This window comes from Podarcis melisellensis (assembly GCF_964234715.1).
Source record: "Podarcis melisellensis genome assembly, chromosome: 8".
Taxonomy (NCBI): Eukaryota; Metazoa; Chordata; class Lepidosauria; order Squamata; family Lacertidae; genus Podarcis; species Podarcis melisellensis.
Genome location: NC_138540.1, coordinates 67,671,991 through 67,686,685, shown reverse-complemented (window position 1 = coordinate 67,686,685; position 14,695 = coordinate 67,671,991). Strand labels below are relative to the sequence as shown.

The following is a 14,695-nucleotide window of genomic DNA, read 5'->3' as shown; positions in this document are numbered from 1 at the left end:
TAGGAAGGGGGGGTATATTTAAGTGAAATTTGCTCTCAGCAGATCAAATCAACCAGAGGCCCCTGCAATCATACCCTTCTGTAGTGGAAATGCAGAAGGCTAGTTGGCTTTATAAATTGCAGCTCTGTATAAGTTGCTGTTGATCTGAAATGTAGTCTGACTCTCAAAATGATAACATGAGCTTGGAAACAGTTAATATCTGGCTCCTGCTTAAAGAACTTGCCCCTTAAGAACCAAACAGGCCTTAGTAATAATTGATAAGCATTGCATAATAGTGAGAAAGGAAAATTCAATCCCCAGTGCAGAGAAGGTGATTCAATAAGGACTGGTGGCCGTGGGGAGGGGGATAACCAAGAAGATCTACTCAACCGGAATTTATTCCCAGACCTTTATAATATGGGTATCAATGGTAGCTCTTGTCTCTTCCATGGTTAAAATTCCTGATCTTGATAATAATCCTTTGGGCAAGTGGGCAAGACACTGTACTCAGTGCAAAATCTATATTGTATTTGTCCTACAGGAAATATATATATCTTTGTCCTGCCTTGTTAATGCCCGTGCACCACCACTCAGAGTGACTAACAACCATTTAAAATTGTAATGCAACAAACCATACATGCAACAATAAAAGTGCGCAAAATACATATTTTAAAAAAACAATTGCAGAGCTAAAAACGGCCTTCGCAGATAAATGCGGTTTTGTTCCGCCATTCTTAAAACAGGGATCTGATTCAGCAGTTTATATTGCAGAGGGCTGATATTCTTATGACTGGAGTTCCTTTTTCTCTTGAGAAGCAGGGAAATTGCTTTGATAGGCTATGCCGTCGCCTGCCCCCAACATATATACACATACATACATTTTGCAGAGGGCTAATGACAGAGATTTGATACAGAAGCTTGCTTGTTTTTGTGGGAGAGAGGCAATGGTATCTAAGGGAATGTTGTGGGTGGGGCAGAAAGAGGTGTGGAAAGAGGGCCTTGTTCTCAAACCAGGCAGATGTTGGCTTCTCTTTGTTCTGAAGGCAGTGGGTGGGAGATGGCTAATCCTATCAGGCTGGAGTCCTCCTAATCAAGCTGGAGTTCTGCTGCAGTTGGGATTGTCAGGACAAGATCCTTGGAGGTCCCAGTCTCTCCTGAGCACTGCCCTGGATGAAGGCTTCTGTTTCGCTGCTCCTCTGAGCCTCCTTCCACCATGGAAGCAGCTCCTGAGATGGAATTAGCGCAATCGCCTCCGGCCCGTAACCTAAACGGCAACTGGCACTACCAATTCCGCATCCTTCTGCTGGGCGACTCCATGGTGGGCAAAACGTCTCTGCTCAGATGCTACACGGAGGGGTGCTTCGTTCCATCCCCGTGCCCCACGGTGGGCGTGGAATTCTACAGCAAGATGATGGAGCTGCCTCCAGGCATCAAGGTGAAGCTACAACTTTGGGACACGGCTGGCCAAGAGAGGTTCAGGTGAGGCGGGGAAGTCCTTGTAGGACCAAAGGATGAGTGGGGGAAGATGCACATGCTTCTTACCAGTCCAAAACCTTTCCCTTTTCTAAATTCCTTTCCCTACTGCCCTGGAAATGAGGCTGGAAGCCAATCACATTACTGCTCAGTTAGCAACAATCCATTCTGGTGCATAGACCTTTCGTGTCCTTATCATTCCTTGCTCCCTGCATTTAATTTCAGCCAGGTTGGCGATTCTGCTGGAATGCCAGCCAGTGGTGCCATGAAGGAAGGACTTGGAGACAGGTATTCAGGGTCCCATGAGCGTGGTGGGTCAGGGGATAGCACCAGGTTGGCTTACTACATTTTGAAGTAACCTAAGTATATCACCCTATCTGTAAAGGAGGGGTAGGAGGAGCTTTCAAGGCCACTATGTCCAGAGTCTAAAATGTCCTAGCTGCACCACAGATACCACCTGTCTTCATTCCCCACATATTTCATCCCCACTTATTCCCCCTACTGGATTTCTAATTTTTTAGCAATTAAGTTGAGATTTTAAGAAATTAAATAGAAATGGAATAGGGAGGGGGAATAAGCATTTAGCACATTCCTGTTCCACCTTTCCTCCTATAGGAAGGAGAGCCCTATGTCCTCTTTTTCCCCCAGGACACCCTCTTTTTCATAGGTATGTAAAATGAGAGTCGTCATAGCGATCCATAGTTAAAAGTAGAAGCAAATGTGTCCTTTTTTTTTTTTGCTCTTCAAAATATGGCAACCCTCTCTTCACACTAACCCTGTAAGGCACATTAGGCCAGGAGAAAAAGAATGACAACCCCGGAAACAGCTAGGGAACACATTAGTTCCAATCTATCTGTAAAAGGTAAAGGTAAAGGCACCCCTGCCCGAAAGGGCCAGTCTTGACAGACTCTGGGGTTGTGCGCCCATCTCACTTAAGAGGCCAGGGGCCAGCGCTGTCCGGAGACACTTCCGGGTCACATGGCCAGTGTGACATCGCTGCTCTGGCGAGCCAGAGCTGCACACGGAAACGCCGTTTACCTTCCCGCTGGTAAGCGGTCCCTATTTATCTACTTGCACCCGGAGGTGCTTTCGAACTGCTAGGTTGGCAGGCGCTGGGACCGAGCAGCGGGAGCGCACCCCGCCGCAGGGATTCGAACCGCCGACCTTTCGATCGACAAGTCCTAGGCACTGAGGCTTTAACCCACAGCGCCACCTGCGTCCCTTAAGATCTATCTGTAGATCTTAGGAAATGGTTGGCATCAGGAAACACCCTACATTACAGGAACAAGGAAGGGATTAACTGGGGACCTGCATCCCAGGGGGAGAAGGCTGGGCAGTGAGTTCAGCTCAGGCTTCATTTATTCATCAATACCAGGGGAGGGGAAACTGCCAGATGTTGGGCTCCAACTCCCATCAGCCCCAGGTAGTAGCAAGGGTTGATGGGAGTTGCAGGCCAGCAACGTCTGGAGGACCAAACCTTCCCCCACCCCCCAAGTAAGCCTGGTGTTCCTAAGCAAGAAAGTAGTGGATAATTGAGCTCATGTGGTACTGAAAAAAGTTCCAGCAGCAAAGGCACAGCTCCTCAAAGTTGCACAAAGGAATCTTTATATAATTACTTAGAATGTGTACAGTGCTTTGCTCATGGTTAGTGTGTTGTCATCCCATGGTCATTGATTCAGGTAACACAGGGTTTTGCAGAGCAATCTGAGACAATTTCTCCAAGGAGCTCACAATGGTGTATGTGGTCCCCCACCCCCCAGTTAATGACTACAACAATCCCTACAGATAGGTTAGGATGAGAGGCAATGACCGACCCCTGGTCATTCATTGAGCTTCCTGCTCAAGTGGGATTTGAACCCTGCTCTCCCTGGTCCTAGACCGACACACTAACCCAGAGCCTTCCAAATGTTTTGTATTGGTGACACACTTTTTAGACATGCATCATTTTGCGACACAGTTTTTACTAGCAAACCAAAGGTTAAACTAACCCCTTTCCAGCCCTGGGAGGAGCGCAGGGAGTGTTTGCACACCAACACACTGCAGCCGACACACTAACGTGTCGCGGCACACAGTTTGGAAAGCTCTGCACTAACCACTATGGCACACTGATCTCACCAGCTCGCTTTAAGCTGTCTCTGGGTTTGGTCAGAAACTACCGTAGATGTTTGTGCATATCTTTGAGAATCATGAGTATTTGCGAATCATTCTGGGCTGAATAATGAACTTTGCTTTCTGTACTCCCTCTAGCAATCTTGGTTAGATTTCTGTTGGCACTCTGCACAAAAGTTACGGTACCTGTGTTTTTCACAGAATCACTGAGAAAAACAGCTGAAGGGAGGGTACTGCATAGCTGAGTGTTGTGCTGTGGGGTGGGGTGGGGGATACTTCAAGGTTGTCTGTTGTTATTGTTCTTTTGCAGAGTTGAGAAATTGATCCCATTCAGTGACTAGAAGCCTGAGGGCATTGATCTCAAGTAATCCCAAAGGCCATCATATCTCCTTGGAATGTCTGACCTTGCTTACTGATCCACTCAGTTATTGACACAACCTTACCAGCTCCCTTTTTCTTGCTAATTTTACTGCAAACAATGGCACTCTCATATCAGCGCCTCTTCAGAGATAAGATTTGTATGTAGAATCTCTGCTTGTTTATGTGGTTGTAAATCGTATAGGAGTCTCCTCTGCCCCTTACCCTGCCCCTAGCCATGAGCTGGACTGGGAGATAAAGGCATGGCGGGGAGGAAAGGAAGGAAAGGAGATGTTTAAGGAAATTAGAAACTGAAATAAAATGTCAATATTTATCAATAAACAAATTGGGAAAAAGAAAGGAAGGAATAAGAGAGGAAACTGGATGAAGAAGTGAATGTAAAAGGACCAGAGAGAAGGGATGGAAGAAAGTGGCAGGGTTTTTTTCTTTTTGAGCTGAGTGTGGAAGGAGAAAGGGAAATGAAATGATAAGAGATGGGTAAAAATATTTTGAGAAGCATGTGGCAGTAGGAAGGAAAAAATATAAAAGAAAAAACCTTCTCCACTTCAAGCCTCTCTAATCAAATTCTGCCTAAAATAGAGAGGTTGAGTTGTTCCATATCACATGTCTGTGCTTAGCTTGAGGAAAGCTGAACCATGGAACTCCTTGCCGCAAGGAAAATGCTGTGGCTAAGAATTTAGCAATGTCCCAAAGGTGGTTTAGATATCATAGGAAAATTATGTGAGTATATGTTATTTATTTTACTCAATACATTTATATCAGGCCTTTTCTCCAAGTTGCTCAAGGCAGAATTCTTCCTCCCGCACTAAGACTACATTGTACTATAAAATTGACATTGCTCAGCATCAATAAATTTCTGAAGACTTTGTGGATATGTTTTGCTAATGTAGTTTAGCAATATCTGTAAAGGCAAATGGGAGTTCTGTGCTTACATCTCTGAAGATACTTTGTCACTATCATTGCTCCAGAACAAAGTCCTCGAGATGGCTACGAATAGTTGGCATTTGGTAACTAGACAAGTAACTTAAAGAAAGTCTCCATGATATATTGGAAGAAGGTTAAATTAATTAATCTACTGCTTCTGTTCTTAGGTGCATCACCAGATCCTTCTACCGGAACGCAGTGGGTGTACTCTTGGTCTTTGATATGACCAACCGGAGGTCCTTTGAGAGCATCTTTGATTGGTACCATGAAGTGACCAGTGTTATGGAGAAGGTCGTCTTCCTCTTGGTTGGCCACAAAAGTGACCTTCAGTCAATGAACAGAGTCACAGTCGAAGAAGCAGAGGGACTGGCCATTTCTTTGGGCACACAATTTATTGAAACGTCCGCCAAGGACAACCTCAATATAGATTTGGCTTTTGCGACCATCACCAATGCTATCTACGATGCTCTGAGAAACAAGGAGATTGACCTGCAGGAAGGGTGGGATGGTGTGAAGGTGATCCATAAGAAGAGAACTAGTGGTCTTCAGAGAAGGAAGAAGGCCCCACAAGAAAAATGCAATTGCTAACCAAAGTCAAGGAGTGAGACGTGGTTGGAAGGGGGCAGTGGGCGGGCTCTAAAGAGGAGAAATGAGTGGTACTCTTTTAGAGCCAAGGTTCTGAGATGCAAGCTGCAGAGGACCTCAATGACCGGACCCTCAAAGTGACATTCACTCATCAGTATTCAAGACTGTTGCGGGATGCATACTGATGATGGGCAGGGCTGGAGTCATCAGTGAGCTGATAATGCTAAGGTTGCAAGTTCGATCCCTGTATGGAACAGCTGCATATTCCTACATTGCAGGGGGGTGGACTAGATGATCCTCAGGGTCCCTTTCCAACTCTACAATTCTGTGATTCTAAGGCCAGAGCCCAAGTGATGGACCCCCTCCCTGCCTTCATTTTCCCCTCTTGCCACCTACTGGAAATGAGGCTGCATTTGGCACTGTGGCCACTGGCAGCTCACCTCTGCTGTATGGAAACCAGAGATACCCAAACAGACATGGGAGTCAAAGATGTTTTGGATAGCACCAGAGCAGATAGGAGAGGATCTGGAAAACAATTGTTTGCAGCTGAAAAGCTTGCCACACTGACCTTTCAATGCAAGTGGTCTGCTAAAATGCACCTGAATTGCTTTGAAATGTTCATATTATGAGAGCGTATTCTTCAATTGTTCTGCAGAAAAGCTAAGCATAATTTGCTGTGTAAAGAGCTGGGAAATTGTAAGGGGAATATTTGTTTATAGTTGGGGTGGGGAAAAGATAATGGGTGCAAGGATATTCAGAGTTCAGTCATTTAGATAGAGTCAACATTCCACTATATTTGAGAATACAAGAAAGGAAGGAAGGAAGGAAGGAAGGAAGGAAGGAAGGAAGGAAGGAAGGAAGAAAGGAAGAAAGGAAGGAAGGAAGAAAGAAAGAAAGAAAGAAAGATTTTCATCTTGAGTAGATGACCTGGGGATGCTGGGAATGCTAGAGTCCCATTTTAATGTGAAACAAGAGTGCTGATTTCAAAACAATAAAATGATTTCATACTGCTGATTTATGCTTAGTTTCTCTATTTGCCACTTTTCTATAGTAAGTTTAATGTAAACTAAAGCTATCATTTAATTCTTAAAATACTGTAAATTAAACTCATAGGGTTGTATCCAATACTGACCCTGCTCAAAGTAGAAATTTATTGAAATTAATGTACCTGTTAGGCTTAGGCTCATGATGAGATATACACACCCTACTGAGGTGCATATTCAAGAGATTATTTAGGCAAAAGATCTGAAAACCATGGTCAAAAGAGTGACATATTAATGGGTGAAGTCTCATGAGACTTAAAAGGTAAAGGTAATGGACCCCTGACTGTTAGGTCCAGTCGTGAACAACTCTGGGGTTGCGGTGCTCATCTTGCTTTACTGGCCAAGGGAGCCGGTGTACATCTTCCGGGTCATGTGGCCAGCATGACTAAGCCACTTCTGGCGAACCAGAGCAGCGCATGGAAATGCCGTTTATATTCCCGCTGGAGCAGTACCTATTTATCTACTTGCACTTCATGCTTTTGAACTGCTAGGTTGGCAGGAGCAGGGACCGAGCAACGGGAGCTCACCCCGTCGCGGGTATTCGAACCGCCAACCTCATGAGACTTATATAGGATAAACTCATATTTTAGTTTTATTTATTTATTTTATGAATCACATCACCAGGAACCAAGGCAGCTATAGTGCCATCTGCTGGGGGAATCCTTCCACACCTCATAGATTCATGAGGCAATTCAAACAAGCATATTCATCCCCTAACCTGTGTCCTCACCCCACTCAGGACAACGAGTGTTTAGATTTCTGTGAACAGCAGGTGGCAGAGGATGATGATGATGATAACAATAACAATAATATACTTATACCCCACCCATCTGACTGGGTTTCCCCAGCCACTCCTTAGACATTACATACAAAGTAAGATCTGTTCAAAGCTTGTACGAGTCATTGCAGAGTTTTTCCTTCTTGCTCTTAAGTTGATTTCCCCATCAGCAGGAGTGCCAAATTTGAAGCATCTGTTCCCTCAGCTTCTTTCTACCCAGAGAGGGTTCTGTCTGTCCATCTTGCAGCAATGATCGGTTGTGCAGTTAGTTCTTTAGAAGCTGCAGGAGGAAGTTCCAGTTCAAAGATAAGAAGAGCAGCAAGGGCATGGAATCGGGTCAAATTTGTCATGAGGCAATTCTTATTTATTTAAACAGCAAGCTTCTTAGAGTCTCCTTGCTGTTGCCCTTGAAAACACCTCTGAATATAAATATAACAAAGTCATCCTTCATGGGAAAACCCTTTTTGAATCCTCATGAATTCATGAGACAATTCTTATTTATTTATCAAACAGGTTCTTCTGCTGTTGCCATTTGAAAAACTCTGCTCTGACCCCCTCGGGGCTTTGGAGACAGGAGACATGAGACAAAGAGGTGACTCCTGAAACAGAAACATTCTGCTCCTTCTCTTCCAGTGGCTTCAAAAGAGAGATTTGGAAAATATTTGAATGTGGTCTCTGCCCCAACAGTTCACTGCCCCTGCTTGTTTCTGAGGGAAAATGTGTCTAAAGAGAGAGGCAGTGTGGAGTAGGGGTTAGAGTGCTGACCTAGGAGCTGGGAGACTAGAGTTCAAATCCCTGCTGAGCCATGAAGCCCACTGAGTGGCTTTGGGCCTGTCACTGTCTCTCAGCCTAACCTACCTCACAGGGTTGTTGTGAGGATAAAATGGAGAGCATACCATCTTGAGCTCTTTGGAGAAAAGGTAAATGTAATAATAGATATAATAACTAAAGTTTTCCACAGAATAAGTTGTGGAACTCCTTTAATTCCTGCTCAGGGAGCTCTCAGTCCTTTTTGTTTTTGATACTGTATAGTTAACCTCCTGACTGACAAGGTTTTGCGGGGAATCTCCTTACAATACCCACGACTTCATTCTAACACTTTTGCACGTATGAGTCAGACTCCCCATGGTTTCTGCCCAGTCTGCAGCATTTACATACTTTTCCAGCGCAAAATGTTTGATAGCCCCGCTCCTGTATCTTAACGCTTGAGACACTTCAGGGCGGGATGACAAGGAGGAATGAGATTCATGGTCACCTGTGCTTTAAATTAATTCCTGGGCGGTTACTTCTGTTTCCAAATCCCTGATCTGCACTGACTTAACCCAGAAATGAGGGCAGGGGGAAAGCTTCCACATAACTAGGGCAGTTTGGATAAAATATACCCCCCACTTCACTCCACTTGCTATTTTGCACCTCGGGGACAGAATTGGTGCTGCACCAAAATGGTCACCATACTAGGCTGAACCTTTCCTGTAGTAGAACTTCTACAAGAGAGTCAGCCTGATGACAGCCCAAAAGAAGAAACACCCATGCCAGGAATGTCTCCCTTGACACATCTCCCCTGGAAACCAGAGCTGTCTTTTTCTATTATGCTGGAGAACTGGCCTCACAGAAAGAAACCTTGGAAAATGCAGAACCTCTAAGGGCCAGAGCTGATGCGAAAGAGGGAGGGTAAGAAATCTCCTGTAGATGGTGGCTAGTTAAAGCCCAGTCTCTATGTGCAGAGATGGTCTTCCTGCCTTTACCTGGGATGTGCTTCCTGCAAACCAGATGGCTGCTGTTGGACCTGCATGAGGATATTGGCCATGACCTGATGTACCTAGCACAGAGGTCCTGATGCTGCAGACAACCCATCACCAGTGGTCCACGAGCATCATTAAGGTGGCCTGCAATACGTCTGCGGATTTGTGATTGAAGGCAGGAGGTGGCTTTAAATATTCATATTGATTTTTAACTGCATTTTTACTGCTTCTATTTTTTTTCCATTTTTTCCCTGCACAGTATTACAATTTGAATTATAGGGAAATGAACTGGAAACAAAGCTGCCAACATCTTAACACCACTATACAGTGGCATAGCATGGTGGGGAGGGAGCACCAGGGGCATAAAATGGTTAGGGGAGCAAAATTTAAACATCTGGTGCTGCCTCAGTATGGCTGCACTCATCTGTTGCTGGGCTTTGTTGAAAATGGCTTCCCCAGGCGAACCAGGAAGTGACCTCTCCATCTTTCCTTATCTATGCGGCTATGATCTCCTGGTAATGCAGACAGCATTAGGAAGTTGGACATGCATGTGTACTCCATCCATTTCCCTCCCATCCACACACGCTTCCATGTGGCCCCGGGCACTGGCAACCCACGCTACGCCACTGCCGTTATACAGATCTATGGCGCAACTGCACTTTGGAGCACTGTTCTAGCTGCCTCTCCTCAAAAAGAATATTGTGGTTGGAAAAGGGTCAGAAAAGGGCAGCCAACATGATCCAGCGATCGTGTGAGGAAATGTTGCAAAATTTGGGGCTTTTAAAATGTAGATAAAAGGTAGGTTGAGATAGGATAGAGGTGTATAAAATTACACATGGCATGGAGAAAGGGACAAGAGAAAAGTTTTTCTCCCTCTCATGTGGACAACCAATGAAACTGATTGTTGGAAGATTAAGCACAGACTAAAGAAAGCAATAGTGACTGAAGGGCAGTGAGGCTGCAATCCCATGCAAGGGTACTTACTTCCAAGTAAATATGCACCCACGTAGGTCTCCATTTTGTTTTTGTTTTCTAAATTCTAAGGTTTGGCACTTTTCCTAGAGAAAGGGCGTGTACACTCACACTCACACATACATAGATAACATCTGATACGTTCTAATGAGAGTGATGTGTTTTCTCATTAGAGCTCTGAAAGGGTTTAATGTATTCTCCTGATGCTCTGACTGCTGGCCCAGAAATATTATCTTTTTGCTACCAGAAAGAAGAAAGGGTGCTGTTGCCCGTAGAATATATGTGAAATGTGCTTCCTCTCTGCCTGGCTTCCCCTCCCATAAACGTTGCGCATTCTCAGGGTGGGGCAGAAAAAGGGCGAGTTATGAACATCCAGGCTGGCTTAGCAGCTGCCTGCCTGAACATGAAATGAAACAGCCGTCAGCCCCAGGCTGTAGATGCGACCAATCTGCTTTCACCTACAACAAGCCTCAACCAGTTTTCCACTTCTGTCGGAGCTCAAGAACAGCATTTTCCACTTGGCCGTGTGGCTGGATAAATCTTGACACGGGGAGTGGAGTGCCTAGTTTGTGCCACTGTACGAGCGTTCCCACTTGCCTCTCCAGCATTCTTCTCCCCTCTCCCCCAGTCTCCGGATGGCAGTGGATTCGCTCTGGCACTACCAGTTCCGGATTATCATGTTGGGGGACTCCACTGTGGGAAAATCCTGTCTCCTGAAGCGCTACGCCGAAGGGGTCTTCCTTGAGTCCATGAATCAAACTGTGGGTGTGGATTTTTATGTTCACTTCCTGGAGATTGAGCCTGACCTGCGCATCAAACTACAGTTTTGGGATACAGCTGGGCAAGAGCGGTTCAGGTGAGTTTAGAATGGAAGTCTTATCTGTAGTAAGGAGAGAGAAATGAGGAGGTGATATGACAGCCACCTTCAAGTTGTTGAAGGGCTTTCACATGAGATGATGGGGAACTTGTCTAGCAGTGGGGAAAAGAACTTGGCGGTAAGGAATAGAATAGGTATGTAAAAAAGAGAATTTCTGGATGCCAAAATCAAAGTTTGGGACAAGTACCGTACTCTTTTGAGAGAGAGATCAAATCACAAAACATGCAACAAAGTCAAGTGTGGAAATATAGGCTTTTAAAATATGCCATTGCAAATTTATTCCAAAGTTCCCCTCTTCCCCAGCGTAGAAAAATACCATTCATTTGATGAATTAAAAATGGTTTACTTACAAACTCCAAAGGTCAGATTCATGTGCTTTTCCATACAGCATTCAGAAACGTTGTGCAGGCAGTGGAATTGGGCTTAGTCACAGTGGTGAAAGTTCCTAGATTATTGGTCTATGAACTCAAGAAAGGCTTGTCAGACCCATGAGCTCTGAGCAACCAGCTCAGACCTCTTTACATGCTGAGCTTCTCAGGTAGACTGAGGTACAACACTAGACTTGAATACCTCCCAAGGTGAAGGGGAGTGACCCCAGCTAAGCCTGGCAGAACCCCTTCATGCATGAATGAAACTTAAGCATGTTGGTTATATGAGGCTGGTTTTCACACACTTGGGGCCCTCCACATGTTGCTGAACTAAAATTCCCATCACTTGGAGTCCAACAACATCTGGTGGGTTACAGGTTCCCCATTATCTTGTTACTTTCCTTATGGCAAAAAGTCTGATTTGGGGGATTAAGCAGGTTTTGTTGTGCAATACCTCCCAACCAGCTATAATTGTGCAATCTGAATTTGTTCGTTTGCGACTGAATCACCCCCCCACAAAAAAAAGTCTGGAAGCATCCAAGGTGTGCTGCAGACATACGCCAGCTGTTTATATGAGTAACTCCTCATTCTGTAGACTCAAAACTGATTAAATAGGAGGGGTTCCTCCCTTTCCTGAAAGGTGTCTCTATTTGTATTTCCTTCTTCTGTCTCATAAAACGGCTGTTTGTGAAAGATTTTGTTGGACTCATGAAGACTCATTTCCATCTGGCATATATTTTAATGCTGCTTTCAATAACGTTTTAATGCAATTTTGTTAACTACCTTTGTCACTAAGATAATAATTAACTAATGCTATAATTGTTTATGTAATTTACACATTAGACATAAAATGACTCAGGATGGTATCCAGTGCATTTATTCCATTAGCACAAGCCTAAATTGTTGCGCTATAGAATTGCAGAGTTGATAGGGACCCTGAGGGAAATCTAGTCAAAGCACCTCAAATCAGCAGCAAGTTGCTTCTGATACAAGCCTTGGACATCAGTAACCAAACTACGTAACTCCATCAATAACTTATGCGGTAATATTGTTTGCTATTTATTCCAATATTCAGCAAATGAATTCCAACTTAATTTCTGGAATTGGCCGAGGTGCCTTGCCCTTCTTAGGTGAGTTTAACAATACACAATGTGTTCCAAACCACATTCAATCCATCTTTCATCTTAGGCCTTGTGTTCTCTTCCATTCATAGCCCTCTTCTGTCCAAAGCAGAATAATAAAGATTAAAAATACTAAGCCAGTTTAAGGTAAAAAGGTAAAGGACCCCTGGATGGTTAAGTCCAGTCAAATGCGACAATGGGGGTGCAGCACTGTTCTCACTTTCAGGCCAAGAGGGCCAGCATTTGTCCACAGACAGCTTTCCAGGTCATGTGGCCAGCATGACTAAACCGCTTCTGGTGCAATGGGACACCGTGATAGAAACCAAAGCACACAGAAATGCCATTTACCTTCCTGCCACAGCAGTACCTATTTATCTACTTGCACTGGCGTGCTTTCCAACTGCTAGGTTAGCAGGAGCTGTGACAGAGCAATGGGAGCTCATCCCATCACAGGGATTTGAACCACCAACCTTCTGATCAGCAGGAGGCTCAGTGGTTTAGACCACAGCGCCACCCGCATCCCCAGTATATAAACCAGTATATAATGCCCTAAGGTGGTTGATTGTACGAAGGTGACCCAAGTGAGAATGAGTTTCCTTCTTTGTGTTTCCTGACTTAGGTCCGTGACACGTTCCTATTACCGCAACTCAGCTGGAGGTGTGCTGGTGTTTGACCTGGCCAACAGAGCATCCTTCGAAAGCATCCGGAAGTGGCACCAGGAAGTGATGGACACGGTGAAGCCTCACCACATTGTCTTTGTGCTGGTTGGGCACAAGAGCGATTTGGAGGCCGAGAGGAAGGTTGGACAAAAGGAGGCGGAGAAACTGGCCACTTTGCTGGAGGCCAAGTACATTGAGACGTCTGCAAAGAGCAACAGGAACGTGGGGGAGGCTTTCCAGATCTTGACTATGGCAATATACGAGGCTCTGAAAAGCGGGAAAATGAGACCCAGCGAACAGTGGGACGGGGTGAAAAGCAAACTGCCACCCTTGGCACAGCCTGAGGCCCAGGCCCAGGAAGGGGGCAAGAAATGTTCCTGCTAGCAAATGGCAACTGCCTCTGGGAAAGTGCATGGGCGCTTTTGTACAATAACCCATGCATGATGCCCATGAGCCATTCATCTAGAAAGCAATGAAGGCTATAAAAGGTTTTTATAGGCTGGTGTATAAGCAAAGGTGTATTCCCTTTTGTTATTGCTAACCTAACATATGGGAGAGCAAAATCCTTGCAGAATGAAGGCAGAGAACATTGATCTGAGGCTCCCTTTGGCATACTGACAATTACTGCAACATATACCTTTCATTTCTGCACGTATCACACATCTCTGGAAATATTTTTTGCACCTGGTCTACCTGGTTTCAACCTTGCTCCACCCATCTATTGCTCCCCCCCCCCACATACCCCCAATTCTTGCCATCTCCTGTTTCTACCTCTGCTGCGGAAGAGGTTGGCTTGAAATGTGTGGAAGTATTATGGACCTGCTCTCCCTGAAAAGCTTGCCTAAACCGTAATCATCATGTTAGCTCGCTGCCTGATATGTAAACACCTTCATTAACCTATCCTCTTTGGGTGATCAGTTTGAGAACTCTTGATACACTTTCATCACCTGTTTTTAGGAGGAAATAACATTGGTGCCTAATAGTCTACAGAAGACCTGTGGATACAAGTAAAGACTATTTCAAATTCACTTTCTCTACTCCTGTTGTCTCAAGGAGATGCCTGAAGGAGAGAGGGAAAATGACGGGGCTTTTATAGTCACACAGACAATACAACTTGGGTAATGAACAAACTTCCACATTAATCAGAACTATTCTTCACAGTGGTACGAAAAATGAAGATGGCACAACCTGCCACATACAAGAGTTTTGGATGGAATGGGAAGAGGTGCTTTGGCGAATTAGGTTCAATCATGCTTAGTGCAAAGAGACAGGTTGCAAGAAGGCATGTTGTGGAAGCCAGTGAATGCTACCCCTTTGATAATACAAAAGCGACCAGTTATTTATATCTGTCCCAAGCACTAACTGAAACACATGGGTTCCTTGTAAGGTAGAGAACAGAAATAAAGGAAAATACAGCCATCTTTATACTTGCAGAACTAGATTATCAGTTTTAGGTGGTGAAGTTTGGAGGTGTTAGCAGGTGGTTGGAGGGTATTGTCTCCCATAGGTAAAATCCCACCTCTGTGGGTAAAAGGTAATCTCCTACAGCTCCCCTGCTGCACAGCAAAATTCAGTCATCCCTCCCAAGCAGACAATAATGTCAAGCATCTGAATAAAAACCATTCCCAAACAGACTTTATAAATCTTTGAGAGCACCTGCCTTCTTGTCAGTGCAAATGTTCCCTTG

General features: G+C 44.8%; 2 protein-coding genes across 2 annotated transcripts; both read left to right on the top strand.

Annotated features, from left to right (window-relative positions):
- Positions 1–561: 561 nt before the first annotated feature.
- Positions 562–6,318, top strand: RAB42 (RAB42, member RAS oncogene family). Its single transcript, XM_081921055.1, has 2 exons — positions 562–1,458; positions 5,031–6,318. Exons 1-2 carry the CDS (start codon positions 1,193–1,195, stop codon positions 5,449–5,451), a joined length of 687 nt encoding a protein of 228 aa, XP_081777181.1. The 5' UTR covers positions 562–1,192; the 3' UTR covers positions 5,452–6,318.
- A 4,010-nt stretch (positions 6,319–10,328) lies between these two features.
- On the top strand, positions 10,329–14,427 carry LOC309375695 (ras-related protein Rab-39B-like). Its single transcript, XM_081921602.1, has 2 exons — positions 10,329–10,839; positions 12,969–14,427. The coding sequence occupies exons 1-2, from the start codon at positions 10,619–10,621 to the stop codon at positions 13,390–13,392; spliced, it is 645 nt and encodes a 214-aa protein (XP_081777728.1). The 5' UTR covers positions 10,329–10,618; the 3' UTR covers positions 13,393–14,427.
- The last annotated feature ends 268 nt before the right edge of the window (positions 14,428–14,695 follow it).

Bases quoted from the DNA above. Each gene is read 5' to 3' on its own strand.
- LOC309375695 (XM_081921602.1), top strand. From the start codon at position 10,619: ATGGCAGTGGATTCGCTCTGGCACTACCAGTTCCGGATTATCATGTTG. The intron at 10,840-12,968 runs GTGAGTTTAGAA...TTCCTGACTTAG, and splicing joins GCTGGGCAAGAGCGGTTCAG to GTCCGTGACACGTTCCTATT.
- RAB42 (XM_081921055.1), top strand. From the start codon at position 1,193: ATGGAAGCAGCTCCTGAGATGGAATTAGCGCAATCGCCTCCGGCCCGT. The intron at 1,459-5,030 runs GTGAGGCGGGGA...TTCTGTTCTTAG, and splicing joins GCTGGCCAAGAGAGGTTCAG to GTGCATCACCAGATCCTTCT.